The 27,596-nt window shown below is 51.9% G+C and overlaps 1 protein-coding gene across 1 annotated transcript in view; it reads right to left on the bottom strand.

Annotated features, from left to right (window-relative positions):
• SLC4A5 (solute carrier family 4 member 5) overlaps positions 1–27,389 on the bottom strand; it is an 82,703-nt gene extending 55,314 nt beyond the window's left edge. The window contains exons 1-4 of the mRNA XM_048513155.1: positions 27,295–27,389; positions 22,056–22,144; positions 20,073–20,261; positions 3,500–3,629 (exon numbers count right to left, since the gene is read on the bottom strand). Of these exons, the coding sequence (XP_048369112.1) occupies positions 3,500–3,629; positions 20,073–20,261; positions 22,056–22,134 (398 nt within the window). The 5' untranslated portion in view covers positions 22,135–22,144; positions 27,295–27,389. The remainder of the gene's footprint in view (positions 1–3,499; positions 3,630–20,072; positions 20,262–22,055; positions 22,145–27,294) is intronic.
• Between the last annotated feature and the right edge of the window lie 207 nt (positions 27,390–27,596).

The raw sequence follows: 27,596 nt of genomic DNA, 5'->3' as shown, positions 1-27,596 counted from the left end.
AGAAGAAGAAGAGTTTGGATTTATATCCCCCCTTTCTCTCCTGCAGGAGACTCAAAGGGGCTTACAATCTCCTTTCCCTTCCCCCCTCACAACAAACACCCTGTGAGGTGGGTGGGGCTGAGAGAGCTCAGAAGAGCTGTGACTAGCCCAAGGTCACCCAGCTGGCGTGTGTGGGAGTGTACAGGCTAATCTGAGTTCCCCAGATAAGCCTCCACAGCTCAGGCGGCAGAGCTGGGAATCAAACCCGGTTCCTCCAGATTAGATACATGAGCTCTTAACCTCCTACGCCACTGCTGCTCCTGCAAGGTGCAAAAGGTGCAAAAGGACAATGACGGTATAATATTTAAAAAGAGATGATTAATACATAAGGAAAAATTAAATCATGGCAAGAGATGAAAGATGAAGGAAAGAAAATTCAATGCCTGATATACTTTCAAATAGCTTCAAGATTGAAAAGAGAACTAAGAGCAACAAGAAGGAGCATTAAGAGAGCTGACAGAATATGAAAGGGAAATTATCCAACAAACCTGGCATTTGTTGGGAGGAATATACAAGTTTTTGTTAAAATATGAGACTGAAACAGAACAAGTGAAAGAATGTACGATAAAATGGATGCAAAACTTCTAAGAAGAAATATCTTTCCATCAATGGGAATTGTTTGGGATGAAGAATATTAAATGTGCAACCTACCAAACATTTGAAAACTGGTACAAGATGTATTATAGATGGTACATCACTCCAAAAAATATAGCAAACATGAGCAACAGTTTTAAAGGAACTTGTTGAAAATGCAAAGAAGAAATCAGAACTTTTTACCATATGAAGTGGACTTGTAAAAAAGTGAATAAATATTGAAAAGAAATACATGCTGATATCCAAAAAATATTGAAAATCAAATTCCAAATGGACCAAAAGACAACAGTGCTGAAAATTCCACCAAAGAATTTACCAGGTAAACTGCAAGAATTGTTCTTTATTAATGGCAGGCAGAGCAGTATTGGAATACAGATGGAAAGCAGACATTTGTTCTGACCAAGAAATGTGGGAAGAGATTACAAAGTTTACTAATCTTGGAAACAGACTTCCAAAACAGGAGTTTCATGAGAAATTATGTTCCTTGTATTATACTGACATGTCTCAATAATGTTTTGGAGAAGTAAGAAAGGCAACTAAACAGGGTACTATTGTTCAAAAATTGATCCAGTATAATATTATCTGCAGATGTTTTTGAGAAACAAGAAGGGCAACTGTCTGATCTGTAGTTAATATAATTAATGGGTAGCAGAAATTCCATCTATTCTGACTTTTAAAAGAAAACTAATCTTAACAGAGTTATGTTACTTGAATAATGATAGATAATGGTTTCTACCGGTAAGGAGATGCATCATTGAACGCTTATCTGTCAAAGATAAGTTCCTATATTCTATGACTACTTTCCAAAGGGCCTAAACATCAAAAGGAGGAGTCTGTGATTGTGGTGAAGACACACATAAAGTTATTCTTATCTCCGCTAGGCAATTAAGTTAACTGAGGGAGGGAGGAAACGCCCGGCTCTCCTCTCCAGGCAGGCACCCAAGGACAGAGTAAACAAATTAAAATAGATCATTTTTTTTTCCTGGAAAGGGTGTAGATATTCAGAGTGATTTAGAACTTTTCAACAAATTTGCTCTCCTAGAGAATGAATCGCTTGAAAAAACAACAGAAGTTATGGAGCTCCCAACAGCCATGGAGTAGGGTGACACAGCTGGGACTGATTGGACACACCCAAAACCTTCAACAACCAAGGAGTTCTTACTGGAGTATTTCTCAAATTAGAACCTCTTACAATGTATGAAGAGTCCATTAAATAGGAAGGAGACACCTTTAGAGATTGATGATGAGATTATGGGCCATTTTATATATATTAATTACTACCTACCAGTATATAGAGCTGCTGATTTGGGATGTCAGTGAAAATGGGAAAACCTTTATGAAATAATGGATAGAATTGAGGAACAATTTCTGGGGGCTGTGATTGTGCAGATGGGAGATTTCAACATTAGAGTAGGATAGGACATTGAGTGTTAAAAGCAATTGTCGCAGTTATGGGTCCATAACTCCTGGTTTATCCCTTGGAGCTCCTGTGATCATGGTTTTAATTATGTTGGAACTCTATTAATAAGATTGATGTTTGATTTTGACCTGGTGTTTCTAAATGGTACCAAATATGATAGAACAGGAGGGGCCTTTACATTCATGGGACCAAGGGGCACTAGTGTTATTGATTATATACTAAAACATTTATTACCTGGGGTCATCTGCTTTGAGACCCAAAACAGAGTGGAAAGTGATCATGTCCCATTGAGTGTAATCTTTTGATCCCTTTAAAAAGATGTGTATTTAGATGAGAAAGAAGCGGTAAATACCAAAGCTGCACACTGGTTTCCCAAGTTTTTGCCAACTGCCTTTTCTCCCTCACTAACCGCAGACTAAGGAGGGCATTTACTAGTTTGTGCTTCCAGACTTTTCAGACAGAATATCTGTTGGGAAGATTCTGTAGATGTCCAATAGAATTGCAATTATTTAAATGTGGAATGAGACAAATTGAAAATCTTCCTCATTTCCCTTTTTATACTCACATTCGGGCTATATATCTTAATGATATTTTAATGCAGGTTCAAGGATTGGAGGAAGAGAAATTATGCTTTTTGATGGCTGATGTAGTTCCCCTCACAACTTTGAAACTTGCTTCTTTTATGTTCTTAGCAGGTTTGATGAGGAAGAAACAAATGTGGATTTTAAATGCAAGATCTAAACTGTAATATTCTGTAATTCAATATTTTAATGTTTTTGTATGTTTTTGTCGTTGTGTATGGCCTATGACTTAACACAAATAAATGACTCATACTGATAGATAATGGCTTTATATAATTTAGAACATGATAAAAGTCAACACTTTTTAAAATATACATGTAACCTTTTGTCATTTTTATCCATAAAGGCTCCTTCTTTTATATTTTGTAATATCTATAGCTATAGTATGTTATTTTTAAAATACAAAATTAATTAAAAATAATAATAATTTTAAAAGCTTCCATTTCTTCCAAGGCAACTGGTCTCTACAATTTGTAAAGAAGCAGCAATACTGGGAAAACTCCATGCCCCACTCAGCATTGGCAATCCTAAATAAAGAGTTCTCCAAGCAGGCAGAGGCCCTGATGTGGCCCTCTCTCCTCCTGCTTTTTAGTGGCATTCCCTGTATTTTAATAGCTATTCATACCATTTGTTCATAGCCTAATGCTTCCTATGAATTTTTAAGTAGCTTCAGGGCCAAATGAAAACTTCCATAGGCCAGATGTGGGCCATAACTTGCAAATCTTTGGTGAAAACTCTGAAAAGCCAAAGATCTCCCAAATTAGTCTATATCCAGGTAAGGATACACAGGGCATTTCCCTATCTTCTGCTGAAGAATTGTGTTCATTATTGAAGAGAATATTCAGCTATTTAGCCTCATCCTTACCTAGAGGACTCTTTCCACTCCATTTCTTCTCCATCATGCTGTAGTGTGTCCATCTCAGTGAACAGCGTAGGGGTGGGGAGGTCATCATCTTCACCCAAGATATAACGGAGTCGTTCAGCAGCGGGAGACACTGGGCCAAGAAGGGAAGGGATGTTAATGTTAATGGGAGGCAGTGGTTGCTGATAGCTCCCAATTTTCAACCCAGCCTGGTTTGGAGACTAGTGTCAAGACCACATAAGGGAACAGAATGCCAAGCTAAAGAATAGTAAGGGATGCAGATTCAAGGAATAAGATATCTACTAAAGTTGGATCATTAGAGATCCTACAATGACCAAAAAGGCAACTTTTGGTAGCATTATTTTTAAGGGCATCAATGAAACATCATGTTTAAATGTCACAAAGTGTTGTATTAGGCAGAACTGTGACCTTAGTAAACAGTGCCTGTATGCTCCTCTTCTTTGTGCACCCCTAAGTACACTTCTGCATTGCATCTGTAAAACTAGACTAGTGGTTATAGCTCCCACCACCCCCTGGTACTCTGGGAGTTGCATTTCAAAGAGAGAACACATGATTCCTAATGAACTGAGGTTTCAGCACCCTCACTGAATTACAGTTCTCAGAGTTCTTCTGTGAAAGTTAAACTTAATTCACATTATTTTAGTGCACTTGGTGGTATCAGTAATACACTGCATCCTTCTCCCTCCTATTCTCCTATGTTCACTCATAGTCTTTAGCCTCTTCTGTGCCCTCTCTTGTCATTGGTAACAGTAAGTTTATAGTAAGTTGACAAGCAAGCCAAGTGAACACATGGAATCAGTCATAGATCTGGAAGTGACCAATAGGACATCTGCTCCACATTTCTGCTTTGACAACAGAGTGGACATACATCCACTTACTACTACCTCATTGATCAGCCTCTGCAATCCAGATAAGAATGTGTCTCAAACAGACAGCACATACCTAGCAGTTCAAATAGCATTAAGTCATATGTACAAATCACATAGAAGCCTCTATGTGAGCAGCAGTGGGGTAGCAGTTAAGTGGAGAGCAGCAGTGGCGTAGTGGTTAAGAGCAGGTGCATTCTAATCTGGAGGAACCGGGTTTGATTCCCTGCTCTGCCGCCTGAGCTGTGGAGGCTTATCTGGGGAATTTAGATTAGCCTATGCACTCCCACACACGCCAGCTGGGTGACCTTGGGCTAGTCACACCTTTTCGGAGCTCTTTCAGCCCCACCTACCTCACAGGGTGTTTGTTGTGAGGGAGAAGGGCAAGGAGATTGTAAGCCCCTTTGAGTCTCCTGCAGGAGAGAAAGGGGGGATATAAATCCAAACTCTTCTTCTCTTCTTCTTCTATGCTCCAAAGTCAACAGCCAGCCTGAGCTATGCAAAAATTCTGTCCAGATCTCAGCCACTAACATGAGAATATGTCAGAAGTTGAGCAGGGGCACAGATAATCTACCCAACCATTCTTAATCTTAAATGAAGTTCCAAATAACTAAATAATACTGCGACTTCAAAATATAAACTTATCTTTAAACCTGGAAAGCAGGTTGTTGTTATTATCGTGATCCCTAAAATATGTACATTTTTCCACTGTTGCACATCTTTGTATCGAAATGAGAGGGATGTTTATATTTCCATAATTTTCAGAGTGGCAAAGTTTTCCCAGCACCTCAAATGAAAAGACTGTTTGCAGGATAATAAGCTCTTGGGGTAACAACTCATTAAAAAACAATATGCCTATTCAGAACGCATCAGGGTGAAGTTTACTAGCAATTCAGGCCAAACTGCCTCACATAATGAGGGCTTGAAATATGGAACAACTGGCAACAGCCCTGCGAAAGGAAGCTGTGTTACCAGTTCAAGAGGTCACTGCCTTGATTTCATTGGTCTTTGGAGGCACCTTGGGGTTCAGCCTAATGAAACCAGGACAGGTCTGAATTTCTTATGTGATCCGGCTAGCCTTCTCTAAAGCCAGATCATCATGTCATATAAGGGCCACAGTGGGTGCTCTGCATAGTCAATGCCAGCTCACGAACCTATTTGTTAAGTGAACTAGTTCAGGGGGCAGTGTAAACCAGTGGTGGGATCCAAAAATTTTAATAACAGGTTCCGATGGTGGTGGGATTCAAACAGTGGCGCCGCCGCACACACGCACCTCCAGTCCCTATTGGGCAGGGAGGTTGCTTTAGTAACCCCTTCTCGGCACTCAGAAAAAATTAGTAACCACTTCTAGAGAAGTGGTGAGAACTGGTTCGATCCCACCTCTGGTGTAAACTCAGGGGCTCTGTGGTTCTGGAAGATTGGAATCCACACACCATTGAATATTACCTCTCGATAGTACTACTGTAATAATTTGCAGCCGGGATTTCCAGCCTGGACAGTTACAAATGATCACTGTGGTGCAACATGAGTGCAACATCCAGCCACATGCAAAAATTCTCTCTGACAGCAGAAGAAAACAAGCATGACCATCTATAGTTGAAGCAAAAACCCTGAGGGTTTATTCTGGCTGTTATGTTGCCCCCAAGCAAAGCTACCTCCTCAGACATGTGTAGTAGTAGCACAAATCCAGGAGATAATAATGCCCAAAGCCTCCTGCACTACTAACAACCAGGAACATCCCGAGCTGCTCTGGTGCACCAGCAACTTCTTCACTTAGCAACCCCCAATAATTGCTTGGGTTAATTAAACAAAGAACCACCCCTCACTCAGCTCAGCTGCATCTGACCGAGTTTGTTCATTCCCTTAGCCCAAGTGGCTCAAACACATTCCTTGGAACCATGTGAAGGAATTGGAGTGAGATGAAGACGCTGTCTGGCTGCCCATTCACTTGCTTAGAACAAGCTTGTAGGATTTTCTTGTAAATCTCCATGTTCACACGGCTTTTAGATCTTTTGGCAGCCTGGCAGGGCAATGTTATTGCACTAGTTGGTGTGTACATTCTTTGAGGTACTACTGAACGCTGCTTAACGTTTGATTATTTTAAGTCCTGACAGATACTGAGCTCCAAATATTGCCACTGGAAGACAAGAGAAGGCTTCGTTGCTGTTTTGGTAGTAACCACAAGCCTGCTAATTCCTGCCTCAGGGTGAAATGGCTGCCAGTGACTGCATTTACTTGCATGGATGCTCATAGCGGTTCATGTCCTGTTCATTTTGCATCTAGTTTTTCTCTGTTCCTCTCCTTGTGCGTCAGCAAGAGGAGTGATCTGGAAATGAAGGGAGGGGTCAGGGTGGCCTGCTCTAAATTCTGGCTATTAGGTGGAGCTTTCCGATTCAGCAGGAGCTTTGAAGAGGTCTGGCAGTGGGGCAAGTTTGGGTGGGTTCAGAGCTACTGCCCAGCACAAAACTCATTAGCTAAATGGGAAGTTCTCACAATGGAGAGATGTCGGGAGTGGTGTCCCCCAAGGATCCGTTTTGGGACCAGTGCTCTTTAACCTATTCATAAATGACCTGGAAGTAGGGGTGGGTAGCGTGGTGGCCAAGTTTGCAGATGATACCAAATTATGTAGGGTGGTGAGAACCACAAAGGATTGCGAAGAGCTCCAAGCGGACCTTGATAAATTAGGTGAGTGGGCTCAGAAATGGCAAATGCAGTTCAATGTAGCAAAATGTAAAGTGATGCACATAGGGGCAAAAAAAATCCAAACTTCACATACCTGCGCTTACAGGGGTCCAAAGTGCTATCAGTCACAAGCAGACCAGGAAAGGGATTTAGAAGCGTCTTAGTTGAGTAGTTCCATTAGGAGATGTCAACTCAATGCATGGCAGCTGTAGAAAGAAAGGCAAACTCTATGCTGGGGATCATTAGAAAAGGAATTGATTAAATAAAACTGCAAAGAGATTGTCATGCCCTTATATAAAGCAGTGAAGCGACCGCACTTGGAGCCCCCACCCCCCCCAACCCCCCCCCCCCCCCTGCCCCCCCCCCCCCCCGCCTTCCCTCCCCCCCCCCCCCCTCTCCCCCCCCCCCCCCCCCCTGCCTCTCCCCCCCCCCCCCCCCCCCCCCCCCCCCCCCCCCTCCTTCCCCCCCCCCCCCCCCCCCCCCCCCCCCCCCCCCCCCCCCCCCCCCCCCCCAAACCCCCCCCCCCCCCCACCCCCCCCCCCCCCCACCCCCCCCCCCCCCCACCCCCCCCCCCCCCCCCCCCCCCCCCCCCCCACCCCCCCCCCCCCCCACCCCCCCCCCCCCCCACCCCCCCCCCCCCCCACCCCCCCCCCCCCCCACCCCCCCCCCCCCCCACCCCCCCCCCCCCCCACCCCCCCCCCCCCCCACCCCCCCCCCCCCCCACCCCCCCCCCCCCCCACCCCCCCCCCCCCCCACCCCCCCCCCCCCCCACCCCCCCCCCCCCCCACCCCCCCCCCCCCCCACCCCCCCCCCCCCCCACCCCCCCCCCCCCCCACCCCCCCCCCCCCCCACCCCCCCCCCCCCCCACCCCCCCCCCCCCCCACCCCCCCCCCCCCCCACCCCCCCCCCCCCCCACCCCCCCCCCCCCCCACCCCCCCCCCCCCCCACCCCCCCCCCCCCCCACCCCCCCCCCCCCCCACCCCCCCCCCCCCCCACCCCCCCCCCCCCCCACCCCCCCCCCCCCCCACCCCCCCCCCCCCCCACCCCCCCCCCCCCCCACCCCCCCCCCCCCCCACCCCCCCCCCCCCCCACCCCCCCCCCCCCCCACCCCCCCCCCCCCCCACCCCCCCCCCCCCCCACCCCCCCCCCCCCCCACCCCCCCCCCCCCCCACCCCCCCCCCCCCCCACCCCCCCCCCCCCCCACCCCCCCCCCCCCCCACCCCCCCCCCCCCCCACCCCCCCCCCCCCCCACCCCCCCCCCCCCCCACCCCCCCCCCCCCCCACCCCCCCCCCCCCCCACCCCCCCCCCCCCCCACCCCCCCCCCCCCCCACCCCCCCCCCCCCCCACCCCCCCCCCCCCCCACCCCCCCCCCCCCCCACCCCCCCCCCCCCCCACCCCCCCCCCCCCCCACCCCCCCCCCCCCCCACCCCCCCCCCCCCCCACCCCCCCCCCCCCCCACCCCCCCCCCCCCCCACCCCCCCCCCCCCCCACCCCCCCCCCCCCCCACCCCCCCCCCCCCCCACCCCCCCCCCCCCCCACCCCCCCCCCCCCCCACCCCCCCCCCCCCCCACCCCCCCCCCCCCCCACCCCCCCCCCCCCCCACCCCCCCCCCCCCCCACCCCCCCCCCCCCCCACCCCCCCCCCCCCCCACCCCCCCCCCCCCCCACCCCCCCCCCCCCCCACCCCCCCCCCCCCCCACCCCCCCCCCCCCCCACCCCCCCCCCCCCCCACCCCCCCCCCCCCCCACCCCCCCCCCCCCCCACCCCCCCCCCCCCCCACCCCCCCCCCCCCCCACCCCCCCCCCCCCCCACCCCCCCCCCCCCCCACCCCCCCCCCCCCCCACCCCCCCCCCCCCCCACCCCCCCCCCCCCCCACCCCCCCCCCCCCCCACCCCCCCCCCCCCCCACCCCCCCCCCCCCCCACCCCCCCCCCCCCCCACCCCCCCCCCCCCCCACCCCCCCCCCCCCCCACCCCCCCCCCCCCCCACCCCCCCCCCCCCCCACCCCCCCCCCCCCCCACCCCCCCCCCCCCCCACCCCCCCCCCCCCCCACCCCCCCCCCCCCCCACCCCCCCCCCCCCCCACCCCCCCCCCCCCCCACCCCCCCCCCCCCCCACCCCCCCCCCCCCCCACCCCCCCCCCCCCCCACCCCCCCCCCCCCCCACCCCCCCCCCCCCCCACCCCCCCCCCCCCCCACCCCCCCCCCCCCCCACCCCCCCCCCCCCCCACCCCCCCCCCCCCCCACCCCCCCCCCCCCCCACCCCCCCCCCCCCCCACCCCCCCCCCCCCCCACCCCCCCCCCCCCCCACCCCCCCCCCCCCCCACCCCCCCCCCCCCCCACCCCCCCCCCCCCCCACCCCCCCCCCCCCCCACCCCCCCCCCCCCCCACCCCCCCCCCCCCCCACCCCCCCCCCCCCCCACCCCCCCCCCCCCCCACCCCCCCCCCCCCCCACCCCCCCCCCCCCCCACCCCCCCCCCCCCCCACCCCCCCCCCCCCCCACCCCCCCCCCCCCCCACCCCCCCCCCCCCCCACCCCCCCCCCCCCCCACCCCCCCCCCCCCCCACCCCCCCCCCCCCCCACCCCCCCCCCCCCCCACCCCCCCCCCCCCCCACCCCCCCCCCCCCCCACCCCCCCCCCCCCCCACCCCCCCCCCCCCCCACCCCCCCCCCCCCCCACCCCCCCCCCCCCCCACCCCCCCCCCCCCCCACCCCCCCCCCCCCCCACCCCCCCCCCCCCCCACCCCCCCCCCCCCCCACCCCCCCCCCCCCCCACCCCCCCCCCCCCCCACCCCCCCCCCCCCCCACCCCCCCCCCCCCCCACCCCCCCCCCCCCCCACCCCCCCCCCCCCCCACCCCCCCCCCCCCCCACCCCCCCCCCCCCCCACCCCCCCCCCCCCCCACCCCCCCCCCCCCCCACCCCCCCCCCCCCCCACCCCCCCCCCCCCCCACCCCCCCCCCCCCCCACCCCCCCCCCCCCCCACCCCCCCCCCCCCCCACCCCCCCCCCCCCCCACCCCCCCCCCCCCCCACCCCCCCCCCCCCCCACCCCCCCCCCCCCCCACCCCCCCCCCCCCCCACCCCCCCCCCCCCCCACCCCCCCCCCCCCCCACCCCCCCCCCCCCCCACCCCCCCCCCCCCCCACCCCCCCCCCCCCCCACCCCCCCCCCCCCCCACCCCCCCCCCCCCCCACCCCCCCCCCCCCCCACCCCCCCCCCCCCCCACCCCCCCCCCCCCCCACCCCCCCCCCCCCCCACCCCCCCCCCCCCCCACCCCCCCCCCCCCCCACCCCCCCCCCCCCCCACCCCCCCCCCCCCCCACCCCCCCCCCCCCCCACCCCCCCCCCCCCCCACCCCCCCCCCCCCCCACCCCCCCCCCCCCCCACCCCCCCCCCCCCCCACCCCCCCCCCCCCCCACCCCCCCCCCCCCCCACCCCCCCCCCCCCCCACCCCCCCCCCCCCCCACCCCCCCCCCCCCCCACCCCCCCCCCCCCCCACCCCCCCCCCCCCCCACCCCCCCCCCCCCCCACCCCCCCCCCCCCCCACCCCCCCCCCCCCCCACCCCCCCCCCCCCCCACCCCCCCCCCCCCCCACCCCCCCCCCCCCCCACCCCCCCCCCCCCCCACCCCCCCCCCCCCCCACCCCCCCCCCCCCCCACCCCCCCCCCCCCCCACCCCCCCCCCCCCCCACCCCCCCCCCCCCCCACCCCCCCCCCCCCCCACCCCCCCCCCCCCCCACCCCCCCCCCCCCCCACCCCCCCCCCCCCCCACCCCCCCCCCCCCCCACCCCCCCCCCCCCCCACCCCCCCCCCCCCCCACCCCCCCCCCCCCCCACCCCCCCCCCCCCCCACCCCCCCCCCCCCCCACCCCCCCCCCCCCCCACCCCCCCCCCCCCCCACCCCCCCCCCCCCCCACCCCCCCCCCCCCCCACCCCCCCCCCCCCCCACCCCCCCCCCCCCCCACCCCCCCCCCCCCCCACCCCCCCCCCCCCCCACCCCCCCCCCCCCCCACCCCCCCCCCCCCCCACCCCCCCCCCCCCCCACCCCCCCCCCCCCCCACCCCCCCCCCCCCCCACCCCCCCCCCCCCCCACCCCCCCCCCCCCCCACCCCCCCCCCCCCCCACCCCCCCCCCCCCCCACCCCCCCCCCCCCCCACCCCCCCCCCCCCCCACCCCCCCCCCCCCCCACCCCCCCCCCCCCCCACCCCCCCCCCCCCCCACCCCCCCCCCCCCCCACCCCCCCCCCCCCCCACCCCCCCCCCCCCCCACCCCCCCCCCCCCCCACCCCCCCCCCCCCCCACCCCCCCCCCCCCCCACCCCCCCCCCCCCCCACCCCCCCCCCCCCCCACCCCCCCCCCCCCCCACCCCCCCCCCCCCCCACCCCCCCCCCCCCCCACCCCCCCCCCCCCCCACCCCCCCCCCCCCCCACCCCCCCCCCCCCCCACCCCCCCCCCCCCCCACCCCCCCCCCCCCCCACCCCCCCCCCCCCCCACCCCCCCCCCCCCCCACCCCCCCCCCCCCCCACCCCCCCCCCCCCCCACCCCCCCCCCCCCCCACCCCCCCCCCCCCCCACCCCCCCCCCCCCCCACCCCCCCCCCCCCCCACCCCCCCCCCCCCCCACCCCCCCCCCCCCCCACCCCCCCCCCCCCCCACCCCCCCCCCCCCCCACCCCCCCCCCCCCCCACCCCCCCCCCCCCCCACCCCCCCCCCCCCCCACCCCCCCCCCCCCCCACCCCCCCCCCCCCCCACCCCCCCCCCCCCCCACCCCCCCCCCCCCCCACCCCCCCCCCCCCCCACCCCCCCCCCCCCCCACCCCCCCCCCCCCCCACCCCCCCCCCCCCCCACCCCCCCCCCCCCCCACCCCCCCCCCCCCCCACCCCCCCCCCCCCCCACCCCCCCCCCCCCCCACCCCCCCCCCCCCCCACCCCCCCCCCCCCCCACCCCCCCCCCCCCCCACCCCCCCCCCCCCCCACCCCCCCCCCCCCCCACCCCCCCCCCCCCCCACCCCCCCCCCCCCCCACCCCCCCCCCCCCCCCCCCCCCCCCCCCCCCACCCCCCCCCCCCCCCACCCCCCCCCCCCCCCACCCCCCCCCCCCCCCATCCACCCCCCCCCCCCACCACCCCCCCCCCCCACCCCCCCCCCCCCCCACCCCCCTCCCCCCACACCCCCACCCCCCCCCCACCCCCCCCCCCCCCCTCCCCCCCCCCCCCCCACCCCCCCCCCCGCCCCCCCCCTACCCCCCCCCCCCCCCCCCCCCCCCCCCCCCCCCCCCCCCCCCCCCCCCCCCCCCCCCCCCCCCCCCCCCCCCCCCCTTTTCCTACCCTCCCCCCCCCCCCCCCCCCCCCCCCCCCCCCCCATTCCTAAACATCTGGAGAGCCGCAGGTTCCCTACCCCTGGTCTATACAAATATGTTTATTAAGCTGCTATTCTGCCTTTCTTCCAAGGAGCTCATGGCAATGGGCACTAGACTGCTCATCTCCATTTTACCCTCCCAACAGCCCTGTGAGGTAGGTTAGACCAAGAGAAAGTGACTGGCCCAAGTTCATCCAGCCTGCTTGGGGGAAGAGTGGAAATGTAAAAGTGGGCTCTCCCGCGTCCTACCTAGTCCAACAGAGCAACCACTACAAACTCATATCTGTCTTTCCACACCTCTGTGCTTCTGAAGAACTTTCAAAAAAAGTCAGTGGACTTTTTTTAGATAGAAACAGACACGCCAGGAGCAAGAGAAGCCCAAGCAAATTCAAAGCTGTTAGGACAAGCATGGGACTTTGCTCAGTTTGCACCAGAGATTCTGTCTTTCCTGTGGGGAACATAATTACTCAGCTCTGTTAAGATCGAAGACTCTCATCTGGAGATCAAGGTGAGTCCTTATGGTATTGGAAATATTAAGGAAAATCCAAGCCTCCCCTTCCCCCTGCTTCACTCCTGCTGCTGCTTAGCCTACCTATTGCTGTTCAAATTTGTTTTTGTGGCAGGGTTGGTTTTTTTTTTAAGGATCTGTGTTAGGGCAGGGTAGGAAAGGAAATAGGCAGTGTTGATACACCTTGAAGAACCAATATTTGGCTGGATAAGGTGCTGAGTTTGGAATGATCAGGAACTGATAGAGTGAGTAACAGGGGATAGAATTTGCCATCCATCTGAGAACGATAGTATTGGGCTGGAGAAACCAGTGATTACGGGGTGAGGTAGATGTAGCAGTGGGAGTAGGCCAAATGAGATAAGGAGGGTGAGTTATAGTCAGCCTTGACCTCCTTCTGACCTTCATTCCATTTCAAGACACAATAGTGGTGGGCCTAGGAAGTTGTACCCTTCTCCAACACTGTGGGATCCAAAGCCCACTGACTGTTCCCTTGATGCAAGATGTTATGTCCTAGTGGAGAACTGGAATACCCAGCTTTCTGAAGCCATTGAGGGGATTGCTCTCCAACATTCTCTCCAGTCTGGCTCCTTGGTATATAGAGGAGCTTAGGCTGATGAAAAGTAGACAGCTAGAGCGAGGTTGGCTGCAAAGTCGTGATGAAGCTACACGAACATCTTATAGGATGTTTATGAAAGCCTATGAGATAGCAGTGAAGGCGGCAAAGAGATTCTATACATCCTCCATTGCATCCACAAACTGCCACCCAATGTAACTATTCAGTGTGATTCGATCTCTGAGATCTCTGCCAATGGGATCTAAAATTAATGATTTGGCCCCTCAATGTGAGGCTTTTGCGAACTTCTTTTGGATAAAGTATTTTTGCTCCACCACAACCTCCAGCAGATGCTTGAAATAGTAAAAGCACTGGAGATTTTTTGGCCATCTTCTGGTTCTATATTGGACCACTTTGATCTGTTCTCTCCATCTGATGTTGACAGAGTGCTTGCAGCTGTAAAATCTATCACGTGCTCTCTAGACCCATGGTGAAGGCCAGATGTGAGGTACTATGGAACCCTCTGTTGGAAATGATCAGCTGCTCCCTATCTCAGGGAATTTTCCCAGAGAGGATGAAAGAGGCAATGGTACACCAGAGCCCTCTGGGGATAGGACAGCAGGTGACATGTAGTGGGTACGTCTAAGAGACAGCCACTTATTTGTGGTGTGCCACAAGGAGCCATCCTCTCTCCAGTATTGTTCACCATCTATATGTGGCCCCTGGCGCAGCTTGTTTGGAGCTGTGGCCTGAATTATCACCAATATGCTGATGACACTCAACTTGTTCTGTTGATGGATGGCCAACCGGCTGCTGCCCCAGATGTCTTGACACACTGTCTGGAGGCTGTGGCTGGCTAGTTGGAAAAGACTAGTCTCAGGCTAAATATGGAGGTCCTGTGGCTGGTTCGGGGTAGTCTGGTAAAGGGTTTACAGCTGCTGAGATTTGGTGATGTGGTATTACATCCAACCACATCTGTTAAAAGCCTGGGGGTGACCTTGGAGCCCTCCCTTTCTATGAAGACCCAGGTCACCAATGTGGCGAGGATCATCTTTCACCATCTTCAACAAGATGGGCAGCTGTCCCCCTACTTTTCCTGCCCTGACTTAGCCACAGTGATCCATGAGATGGTCACCTCCATACTAGATTGCTGTAACTCACTCTATGTTAGCCAGCCTTTGAGACTGACTTGGAAACGAGCAATGGTCCACAACACGGCTGCTAGACTCCTCACCAGTGCATTGGTGAGAGAGCATATAACATCCGTGCTTTGGCAGGTGCACTGGCTCCCAGTGGAATTCACGTTCAAGGCTTCGGTTATAACCTTTAAGGCCCTAAGAGGTCTTGGACCCTCATATCTGCAGAATTGCATCACCCCATATTGCCCACAGAGGACACTGTGGTCCTCTGCTAAAACCTCCTGTAAAAAACAACAAACCAAAATGAACTGCTAATTAGGATTTTTAAAATACTTATCTACCTCTTCTGGTAAGGCTGCATTTTTAATTTCTTGCACATTTACTCAAACACACAAAAAAGGAACATGGACTTTTTAAAAAAGAAAATGGAGAAATCAGCCTCTCCATTCTGTCTCTAACCTTGTGGAAGCCATGCTTTCAAACAACAGGAGAATTCTGTAATAAACTGGACATAACATCTTGCAGAATAAATGCAAATTTGGTGTTACAATTACTTCCAAAGAAAAATTATCTCTCCTCTCCCAACTCAAAAAAGGAGAAAAAGCCATGTAGTACCTTTTATGCAGATCAACCAATATTGTTTGGATGAATGAAACTACATTTAGCCTCTTTCAACAGATTGTGTCTGGCTTCCATGTTCCATAGTTCTGCTATCAGGACGTACTCTCTCAGTCCCTTGTTTTAACTTTATTTTCGGCTGTACCTCAAGTCATATGTTTATACACACACCACCTCATCTGTCTACTTCATTAGAGGAATGAAGTAGGCTTCCATTTACCCCCACCCTCAAAGGCCACAACATGTTTGCTAGTCCTTTAAGATGCCACTGGAATCTGTCTCCTTTAATCTTTGCATATGTATATTCATATAACATATTATTTTCTGTTGGGGTCAGGGGATATATAGCTCCTTTTAAAAGATATAGCCTGGTAGACTGATTAGTATAATGCAAACTTTTCAACATATCCTCCGGCAAGTGATAACATTTCACACAGTTTTGCTTTTTTTCTTCCTCCTTTAGCTAGAGGAATGCATGCTACATGCAGCAGCTACTGGAACTTCTTAGCTGGAATCAACAAGACATTGAATAGGAAAAGAAATCTATCTGTTTCTACCTCAAGCCGATAAATATCTGTACTCCTAGTGTTCTAGAAGTACATCCTTTAATTCATAAAAATAAATGCAATTTGTTTTTGCCTACTTCCCTTAGCTTCCAGTCAAACGAAAGGTATAACACTCCTTCCACCAATTACTTTTTTGGAGCAAATATTGTGAATCCATTTTATCGAAGGGAAAAAAGCCACCTGCAAATTCAAATGCACAGATGAAGAATCCGCATTGGCTATTACATTAACAAGTATGTTGATGCCAAATACTACTCAGTTTTATTCCTGGGTCATTGTACAAGTCTGCATTTAGAACTCATCTTCATATTGTGATAGAAAGTAGCTAGTTTTCCCTCCAAGCCTTTTCCTTATTCCATCTTCTGGTATTTGTGCCTCATGGCAATTGCCTGGAGGCCACAAGAATCTCTTTAAAACTTATGTTTGGGCTATTTTTCCATACTCTCCAGCTTCCAAAATGTCCTTTTCCTACAAATTTTGGATCTACCATCCCACCACATTCCTATGTGCTTCCGTTAGCTACATTCTAAATACTGGAGATGGAGGAAGAGAGCAACTGTGTCCTAGTTAATAAGGGACTATTATCTAATTTGAGCTGGACAATCCCTATCCCCTCTCTGTGAGAAGAATTTTATAGCACCTGAAAACTCAACTTTATTCCAGCATAAGTTTTCAAGGACTAGCAGACACTTCTTCAAAGACAATGAAGCCATTTTACATAGTGTCATAAAGAACCAACAAAAGGCAGGGTCATGAACCACAGGAGGTATTGGGTGAAATGACAGCCCTTCAGTCCTCTCTGAGAATACTTCTTTTCTAGAGGCAAATCAGATTCCACAGCATGCTACGTTAAGTAGCTCCTTTTGCAAAACCTTCAACCAGAACATAGACATCTCTCCCCACCCCTCCCCCCGGAAAGTCCTTTTAAAAACCTAACAGACTGGAAATATGTGGAATGGCTTCTTACCTGGGAAAGTCTGGAGTCTCTCTCCCATTTTCTTTTGGTGGAAGGAATGTTCACAGCCACATACACCCAAAGCCAACCAAAGCAACAGCAGCAACAGACCTAAGACCCTCTGACTTATTTTGACCACTCTGCCTTGTTAAAACTCTACAGCTTAATGAGCAGATTATAAGGCATATGAATCGCTTGGCTTTGCCCTCTGCTCTCATGACGTGAAGTTACCAAATCAACAGGAGAGGTGGGCCCATTGGTGACTCTCTCCATGTGTGGGGGAGAGATTTCGTGTGCAAGAGAAATAGAGGAGGATAAAAAAAATGAGAAGGAGGGGGAGAAGAGAAGAGAAATAGGCAGTGAAGGTGGAAACTAGAGAAGTTATTAAAAAGTATCTATAATCTCTTCCTCGATCAGAATGACAAAAACAATCCCATGCAGCACAAGATGGCATTGAAGGGCCTTTGACAACACCCTGCAAGTCAGACAAATTAACACAACCAATTGCCTTCAGATCAACCTTTGGTATTTGCAAATTTCAAAATGGGTTAAATTCATTCCAAATTTCCCCAGGGTCCCAGGCCAGCCCTGAATATAGTTATTAATGTCTGTGGCCCATTTGGGAAGTCATATGGTCTCTAGTGGATTTTCCAGGTAGGTTTTTGAGCAAAGTAGGAGTGACCCGCTGAGGTGCTGAGTCTGACCTATTGAAGAATGCCATCTTCAGTATTAGTCAGATAGCTATTTTTGTTTCACATGTGTGAGAAATGAGTTCCTTGCAATGTGGCTTGGGCATTATCAAATGTGGCAACGGGTGAGTAGGGGAGAGTGCAAATGATTCACACTTCCTATTTTGCTGTGATAACATCCAATGAGGGAGTTTCCACAATCTTTCTGTAATGTTACAAAGCAAAAAAGAGCAAGTGCTGGTAGCATTATATCCAGGACAGGTTGTGTAAAACCAGACATTGCAGGATGATAGGATTTAAGACCATGCTAGTAGGGGGAAGCTGACTTTCAAAGAATTTGGGCAATATTTTCAGGTGGTTGTGGTGGGGTTTTCTGGGCTGTGTGGCCGTGGTCTGGTGGATCTTGTTCCTAACGTTTCGCCTGCATCTGTGACTAGCATCTTCAGAGGTGTATCACAGAGGGAAGTCTGTTACACACTGTGTCCAGAGAGAAGGGAATGTTTGGGGTATATATTGTCCATGTTCCAGGGTGGGGAACCAATCAGTAAGTGTTTGGGTAGAACTTGTTATGCAAAGATGTGGTTGATAGTATTGTTTTGTGGGTGGGGCTTATCAGTCCACTAGACCACAGCCACACAGCCCAGAAAACCCACCACAACCAGTTGAATCTGGCCGTTAAAGTCTTCGACAATATTTTCAGGGTTTGAGAATGGCAAAGGAGACAACAGTGTTTATCTTGAAGCACTGCGCTACATAGGTTTTGTTTGTTCTCACATTCCTGATTGGCTAGTGGTGATGAACCTTTGGCACTCCAGATGTTATGGACTACAATTCCCATCAACCCCTTCCAGCATAGCCAATTGGCCATGCTGGCAGGGGGAATGATGAAGTGTAATCCGTAACTCTGGAGTGCCAAGGTCACTCCTATGAGCTAGCAATACTGCTGATCAGTCTATACCAGTGGTGGCGAACCTATGGCACTCCAGATGTTCATGGTTTGTTCCCATCAACCCCTTCCAGCATAGCCAATTGGCCATGCTGGCAGGGGCTGATGGGAATTGTAGTCCATGAACATCTGGAGTGCCATAGGTTCGCCACCATGGGTCTATACCGTCCTCACTCTCAGTTGGCTTTGTTTCCTTTCAACAATTTTAACAGGGAGCTGAATCTGATTGGCTGCATTATTATGCTTGGATCCCTCAATGAAAGGAGATGTTGTGAAACCAAAGTAGCAGCATATCAGACAGCAAATGTAGTATATTATTGGACTATGATCTGGCACAACCTGAGCCCTTCGGGGGAGGGCGGTATATAAATGTAATAAATAAACAAATAAACAAAAAAAATAAACAAACCTGGTACAGAGGTCTACTTTGCTTTGGATGATCACTGGGTGACCTTAACTAAATCACTGCCTGTTAATTATCTTTTGTGAGAAGTCAGTGGAGGAGGGGACAACAATGACAAAATCCACTTTGTGTCTGCACTGGGCAGAAAAGTAGGGTATAAATATTAAGAAAGGAGTGACAACCAGTTGGTGTGGGGAAAGTGACTATTCTGAGCAGTTTTTGGAAATCTTCAGGGGCCTTGAAAGCACTACTTTCACAGTGAAAATGGAAATGAAGGAATATTTGGCACAGCACTAATAAGATTTGACCCTGTACTTTCTCCTGTGAATGTCACCATTACTTCCTATGGATAATGCAGACACGTGGCATTTCAGTACTTGTTTGTACTGGGAGCAAAACTGAACCCTCTGTCCCTCAGCAGACATGGAGAAGGACTCCACAGGTGAGGTGCAATGTATGTCTTTGTGCAAGCAGACTGTCCCTTCTTCTGAAGGTTCCTATAAGACATACCCACGATCTGGTCCTACCCATTCAAATAACAAGACGCTGGCTGGGCTAAAATGGTTTGGTAAAACTCAACCCAAAATCTGCACTGAGAGCACCAGGAGAAGCAGACAAGTATAATTGGTATGCAAAATGCTAAGCTTTGCTAAGGAGCTTAATGTCCAGGCTGCAGGAAATAGATTGCAGTGAACCATTCTCTGCTGGCCAAGAATACGGTTGGCCCAGTCACTTTTTCAGTAGCGACATTTGAACTACATTAACTTGGCAAATCAGATGCTGTTTTTCCAGCCTTGTTTTCCCTTAACCCCAACAAGTATTTCCCCTCCCAATGTCCGCCTTTCACTTCAAGATTACAAGCAGGGTTCTGTCTTGGAAGGAAGAAAATGCAGTCTCAAGCTGGGTTGCCTGTGCGTTTAACCACAGTGTGATCTGGATTGCAAAGGGTGATCTATAAAAGACTGACCTGTAGATGGTCTTGCCTTATAGCGGGTAGTTGGATATGGTGAACTTTCGGTTCACTTTAATATCTAATATTTTCTATGCTGAAGTAGCAGGCCTTACCTTCCCATTAGATGTGCATGAGAAAGGAAATAGGAGGCAGAATGATTTTAAAAAGTGCAGGCCACAATGAATCGTAGTCATTTGCTGTCCCTCCTGATTGTATTTGAGATTGTAAGCTCCTTGGGGCAGGGACGACATTTTGTTTCATCACTTTGTAAAACGTTGGGTATACAATTGGTGTTACAACAATAATTCTACTCTTCCTTTTCTTTCTTACTCACTGGTTCTGCTGGCACTGCCATTTCCATCCTCGTAGCTAATCCTCCCTCCTCCTTCGTCAGTATCTGACCGGTCCTGCCTCTCATAGTTGCTTTCTGCTTCACCATTTCGACTGGATGAGGACCTCCTCCTGCGTCTTTTTCTCCTGTAGCCGCGTGGCACTGGCACCCCAATGTAGATTGAATGGTAGTCTGTTAGAGAGAGAAATCATACGGCACAAAGAAGGGGAGGGGAGATATGGCAAGCATTCCAAAATTATCATTTGGGGACATTCGATTCTCAGGGTTCCCACCAGGTATGGTTTGCATCATGCATTTGTAGACATTTCTTTAGTTCCAAATTCCAAAACCTTTAATGGCATACAGATTTCTTTACATGTAAACCACACTGATTCCCATAGAATGTTGCATGAGTTTTAGGAACTAATTGCACTTGGATCTGCAGAGGAAGGCAATGGCAAACCATCTCTTGCCTTGAAAACTCCATGGTTCACCATTAGAAGAAGAGCATGGATTTATACCCCACTTTTCTTAACTGTAAGGAATCTCAAAGCCACTTAAAACTCATTCCCTCATTGTGAGACAGGTGGGGCTGAGAGAGTTCAGAAAGAATTGTGACTGCCCCAAGATCACCTAACAGGCTTCATGTGTATGAGTGAGGAAATGATTCTGATTCACCAGATTAGAGTCTGCTGGTCTTAACCACTATACTACACTGGCTCTCATTAGTCAGTTTAAACATTATTAGGATAACTTCTTTTTTTTAAGTGTTTGTATGATTATTATGGAGTTCACTATAATCATGTAGTGATCCCTACACAAAGATTAAGATCGAAGCATGGGTCAAGTTGTGGCTTGACCCATTTATCCCATTCTTTGGCTCTGCTGTAGGCTTGGCATACCAATACCCTGATGAACAACAACAGGGCTGGATAAGAAAGTATCCAGGAGATGAAGACATCCTGTGAGCTTACTGATATACAGAGTGGTGCCAGAATCTTTCTACCAAAGATACTGGGGGATGCCTCTCTGATTGTGGAGTGGCAGAGCACATTCTATGCCCACCAGTGGCCACAGATTCAATCCCATGCATCCCCCCACTAAAAGAAGTTTAGGTAGCAGGAAGAGCCTTTCTCTGCCTGAGATCCTACAAAGAAGAAGAAGATTGCCAACGTTCAGAAGAAGAAGGAGAAGAAGAAGAGTTTGGATTTATATATCCCACCATTCTCTCCTGTAAGGAGACTCAAGGTGGCTTACAAGCTCCCTTCCCTTCCTCTCCCCACAACAGACACCTTGTGAGGTAGGTGGGGCTGAGAGAGTTCCGAAGAACTGTGACTAGTCCAAGGTCACCCAGCAGGCTTCGTCTGTAGGAGTGCGGAAACACATCTGGTTCACCAAATAAGCCTCTTTCACTCAGGTGGAGGAGTGGGGAATCAAACCTGGTTCTCCAGATTAGAATCCACCTGCTCTTAACCGTTACACCACACTGGCTCTCTCTCTCAAAGCAGCTGCCAGTTACAGCAGACGTAATGCCATGTAGATTTTGTGAAGCCGAGCTTTCCTACTTCTCCCTCTGGCTGCAGTTCCCTAACCCCTCTGAGTTTTTATTCCTGGGGGGGTCAGTAGCAAAGTGGGAGTTGGGGAATAAGTGGAAATTGCTTTCCCCCAAATAAAAAGGCTGATCAGTCAGAAGAGCGGCATGGTTGGATTCAGCCTCCCAAACCAGAGAAACCAACAGGCTCAGTTAGTAAAAGGAAGCTTCTTGGGAGAGCAAAACACTTTTAGCCAACCCTGTTGGTACCCTGCTTAAAAATATCATAGATTTTACCACAAGAGAGTAATTTCCAAGATTCACCTCTGACATTTTCACACAGGACACATGCATTGGCATGCAAAACAAAAGGGCTGCACCACATCCAAAGGCATTTTGACTCTCTGTGTATTGTACTTTGCCACTGATGCTGCCCACAGAAGCGGCATCCTTACCTTCTTCGTCGTCATATCTCATCCTGGAGGTGCTGAGGCCCCTCTCGCTCATGCCGTCATCCTCATCCAACATGGCCATGTCAGGAGCTCTAAGGGACTGCAATTAAGAGAGACCCTGATGAAGTGCTCTATGGTTTCCAGAGGCCCCCATGTGCACTGTTCTCACCCAAGAAAATAGCAGCAGTGTAGTCCCTGTCACTAGAGGGATGACCTGGATTGGTAGATTTTGCATCCTGATTCCACATGCCCAGCAAGATATGGCAGCTTCTCCCTCTGCACAGAACTCTCACATTTTTTTTGCATTTGCCTCTTCCCAGCTTATGATAGTTGGATTGTGATGTCTGGGAAGCTTTCTTCAACTGGAGGATGGGGTTCCTTTGCTCATCTTGAAGGCATCGTGTTTTAATTAGGGATCGACTGCCTTCTTTGTCTTTTAAGAACCGTCAGCTTAAGATAGAAACTGGTGAAACTCTAACTGGCTTGCCCTTTCCCCCCTTGCAGGCACCCAAGCCTATTCCTCACCTCCTAGCCCTATGGGGCAAAGGGTGGTGGTCTAACCTTGAGGAAGGTCGAACGGGATTGAAGGAGAACTTGTACTGATGTGTTCTAGGGATTCTTGCTATCCTATGCCAAGCTTCTTCCTGCCCATAGTCTGTGGATTTCAGAAAGCTCCAGTATGTATGCCACTGCTCCCCCCAGGTGGGACCTGAAGATCTCAGAGTTACAATTGATCTCCAGATTGCAGAGTTTGGCTCCCCTTTTGCGTAAAGAGGCTGAGGATTGAACCGGGGACCTTTTGCATGCCAAGCAGATGTTCTACCCCTGAGCCGCAGCCCCTCTTTGCCAATTGAGCTATGAACCACACTTTACAAGAGGGAATTAACTCAGAAAGGTCCTTTTAAACTGTATGAAGAGTTACTGTTAACCAGTAGTTGAAAATGTAACTTATATAAATAATGAATGCTGTGATAATTGAATGTCAATATTAACTATGGTTCAAAGACAAGTTACACTGACATTTTACAAAAAAACAGCCACTGCCCATCTCCCTTTGCAATCTCTGATTTTAAAAGATCGCCATTCTTTTGAAATAATTTCCTCTACCAATAGCTCAGTAGTCTGCAGCCCAAGAACATTTTTCTGGGAGTATGTCCCAGTTTTGAGTAGATCTGCTTGGGACGGGAGCACCCTGTTTGCTTTCCTTATGCAGTTCTTTCAGCATTTGGTTTAAGAGCTTAGTTGCTTTAAGTACATACTTGTGGAGCAGAGCGGTGTTATATTATTGTAAGTGGAGTAGAGCTGTCAATCACAGGCTGGGAAATTCCTGGAGATTTCAGGGTTGAGTCTGGGGAGGGCAGGGTTTGGGGAGGGAAAGGTCCTCACTGGGATATAATGCCCTGAATCCACTCTCCAAATCAACCATTTTCTGTATGGGTGAAGGTGTAGGGAGGGGGTTCCGTGGGGAACCCCAGGCACAACTCGAGGAAATCACATGAGGGGTGGGGGTTGCATTCTGCTGCCCCCTTCTCCCCCTTCCCAGGAATGAGGAGCTGGAGCATTTGTGCTTTATACTGCTGGCTCCACCCCCAAAGCACTGCATCTAAAGTCACATGGACTTTGGAGGTGGAGCCAGTAGTATAAAGATGGACCCAGGCACGCTGAGCCATCAGTTCAAGGCTGGCCTCTGCTTGGCCAGGTCCAGCTTTAAACTGTGGGCTTTGAGGTGGAGCCCACAGTTTAAAGCTGGGCCTAGCCAAACCCAGCCTTGAACTTCGTACAGGGACACAGTTCAATGGTAGGCCCTCCTCTCCCTCCTCTCCTGGCTGGGCTGCCACCTATGCTTGACTGGTCCCAGAGCAGGGGTAGGGAACCTGCGGCTCTCCAGATGTTCAGGAACTACAATTCCCATCAGCCCCTACCAGCATGGCCAATTGGCCATGCTGACAGAAAACTGATAGGAATTACAGATCTGGAGGAAATTGCAGGTTCTGAGAAACATCGGGAAACCCTCCCAGAGGAAGTGCACCCATTCTGGGGGAGGGGGAAGGCAGAGCTTCTCTTCTTTCTGCTGCCCACCCACGCCATCTGTTTGCACCTGCCACCAGCACTGCCGTGGCAGAGCAAGCAGAGAGAGGCTTGGAAGAGCCAGCTGCAAGCACAGGCAGTCCTGCTGCCTTGGATGGACCTATATATTGATGGGGTGTGACTCTTGGCTGCCTGGTGTCCCCCTCAGGGAGCACCCAGCGCATTCGGTCCCCTCCCCCAGATATGCCCCTGCCTGTATGTTGCTATCTTTAAGGTAAATTCTTCTGGGGGGTGTTGGCTTTTTGCTCATCTGTTGCTGTTGAAGTAATTAAAGTAAAGTAAATATGGCAGGAGCTGTCCAGAATGGCAGTCTTGGGTAGGGAAAGGAGACTTTTGAAATGTTCTAGAGTTGAAGACCTACAGGTGTAAGGCCACCCTACTGAGCTGAAAGCAATATTGTTCCAATATAGTTAAAAGTCCTTTGAAAACTGAAGTCATAAAAAGGCAGGACATACATATTCAGAATACATAAACAATAATACTTTCTTATGCAGCTCCCTGTAGAGTATTTTCAGTTGAGTGTTTTTTTTAATCATTAATGAACAGTAACTTCCTAATTACTTCATGTACATTGATTGCCCTTCATGGAAAATTGACAAGGAAACAATTATAGTTCATGGCAGGAAAATCAATTGTTTCCAAAGTCACTTTGAGATTGCACAGGCTGCCAATAACATGGCTGGGCAGGGTATGGATGCAAACTAATGGCTTTCAGAAGCCATTTTTTAAATTATTGTGCCATTGTGCCATCATGAACAAAAGCTGAGAGAAAACAGCACTGTATTTCTGCTAGCTAAAAAGTGGGGAAAATCCATTTAAGTGTTTTTATTGGGAACGTCATCAACCAATGATTATTTTTTCTCATTGACTCACCATTTTAGTATATACACATTCATGCTAACTAGTATAGATATTTGTGACATTACAAGAGATATAATAGAACATACAGGTGCATGATGAAAATATAGAACTATATGTAGCGCTATTGTCTTTTGGTTCAAAATTACATTAACCTGCCTTTTCAGCTCTACTGATGGTTAGAAGCTATTCTTCCAGTGAACATTTTGAAAGTGTGTGTGTGTGTGTGTGTGTGTGTGTGTGTGTCTTATTAGGAAAAAAACCTTAAACTGGGTAATATCATAATAGCAATACAATCCAGTTCCAATTATCCTCTGATAATATAAACACAGAGCAGCATTATCAAAAAATTTGGGTTGTCTTGATCAAGTCATGCTGTAAAGAAACTGCTATGGTGAAAACCGGTTTAATTGATGTCTTAGCCACTGAGATGGTTGCAAGATATGCCCTCCATTGTTTTTTATTGCATTTGTGTTGTGACCTACAACTAATATGGAAATGAAGTTGAACGAAATTGAATCTAATTCTCTCCTATGAGGTGGAGAAGTTCCAAAGATGCTTTAGTCCCAGATTAACTCCCTTTCAAAAGTAATAGAAGAACAATGCACAGTATCACAAAACTTTCAACCAACATCATCTTATTATTTCATTATTGCAACCAACATCAACATCATCTATAGCATAAAACTCTTCTACTGCCTTCTGTTTTATGGATACTGGGAAACCATTTGATAAAAGCAAGTGAAGCTTTTTAAGGGAAGTCTTAACTTCTTTTGGAGAAGGAGTTATCTGAATTATCACTCTCCACATTCTTGAATATTAAACAATGAAAAATTGGTGCAGGGAGTTAGAAAGGGTTGTAGCATCTTCCATCTGTTATTCTATCTTCATATCATAGAATCATAGCATTGGAAGAAACCCCAAGGGCCATCAAATCCAATCCCCTGCAACACAGGAACAGATAATCAAAGCACTCCTGACAGATGGCCATCCAGCCTCTCTTTAAAAACCTCCAAAGGAGATTCCACCACACTCTGAGGTAGTGCATTCCACTGTCGAACAGCCCTTACTGTCAGGAAGTTTTTCCTGATGTTTTGGTGGAATCTCTTTTCCTTCACCTTAAACCCATTACTCCTGGTCCTAGTCTCTGGAGCAGCAGAAAACAATGCTTGCTCCCTCACCAACATGAAATCCCTTCAAATATCTAAACATGGCTATCATGTCACAACTTTCTCTTCACCAAACTAAACATACCCAGCTTCCTAAGTCTCTCCTCATAGGGCATGGATTCCTGGGCCTTTTACGAACATATCATTCAACTTGAGCTGAGACAATTGTATGTAGCAATGATTTGAGAAACAAGTATGTACGCAGGCGGTGATACTTCTGTCATGCCATTGCAACTCCTAGTAACTTGAGCCTGTGTCTGTTCTATTAACTGTGTCCCATAATTGTCTCTGGACAAACAGATTTGGCAGGATTTTGGTGTCTCAAAAATCTGATGAACCTGTTTAACCAGGGATGACAGTAGGACAAGAGAAATGCATGCACACCATAATGAGGATTCTACCCTACCAGCTTTACCTGTCTGTTTCAAACTGTAGAAGCTTCTCTCAAGGATGTACTCATAGCCTTATGCAAATCTTCAAGACCGCTTTAAGCTATTGCAGAGGCAGAGGCTGATGCTCCTACACAAATTGCACAATTTTTGAAGCCCGCCAGACTTTCTTTCCCCATCTGCCACTTTGATTTTCAGAAGATCTGCAAATAATTTTAAGTTTGATTTTTTTTTTAAAAAACAACCAGTCTTGCAGGCGGCACCTTAAGGAGCAAGACAAGTACTGCAGCATAAGCATTCATAAATTCAAGCCCAGTTCAGCAGGAGCATGTTCTCATTGGGAAGACCCCAAAAGGGGAGAAGCAGTATAGAAATTTAATAAAATAAATACAAATAAAGATAAACAAATGCAGAGAAAAACCTGGTACCCATCTTCTAATTTGGGATTCGATTCATGCATCTAGTAGGTTCTGATCAGTCAAAGTATTTGACATGATGATCTTTAAAAAAATAGTTAAATATTTATAATGAATCTTGAATTGCTGAATTGTTGAAAGACGGAATGAATATAATATAAATCTAGTGGTATTTAATGTGCCATATTAATCCTTTTCGGATTTGGTGTAACAGACCATCGTGGATTCCTTTCTGGGAGAAGCGTAAAGGACTGAAAATACTCCCACAACCCCAAGTTTGAGAAACATTGAAAAAATCTACAATGAATGATCTGATTCTTACCTTTTAGATGTCCCAGGGAACACTCAATATTAAATTTAGGGGACCGGCAACATCTGATCATCAGCAGATTTAGGAGTCTGTCAAATCCTGGGTGACTGTGGAGTGAGGAAACAGGCAGTGCAGACTATTGACACAAACTCAGAATTGATTTCCAGCTCTGAAGGCTCAACAGCCTCCAGAACTAAACATTTTTGGAGGGCCGTGAATTGATTTGAACAGAGGGCAGTGACATCACATCATAGGACACAGAGATGCCAACAGAAAATAGGGTGCACAGAAGAAGAAAAAATCAGTTCTGGAAC

This window comes from Sphaerodactylus townsendi, linkage group LG12, assembly GCF_021028975.2.
Source record: "Sphaerodactylus townsendi isolate TG3544 linkage group LG12, MPM_Stown_v2.3, whole genome shotgun sequence".
NCBI lineage: Eukaryota > Metazoa > Chordata > Lepidosauria > Squamata > Sphaerodactylidae > Sphaerodactylus > Sphaerodactylus townsendi.
The sequence above is the reverse complement of the archived record's forward strand: the minus strand, read 5'-3'. Positions and strand labels throughout refer to the sequence as shown.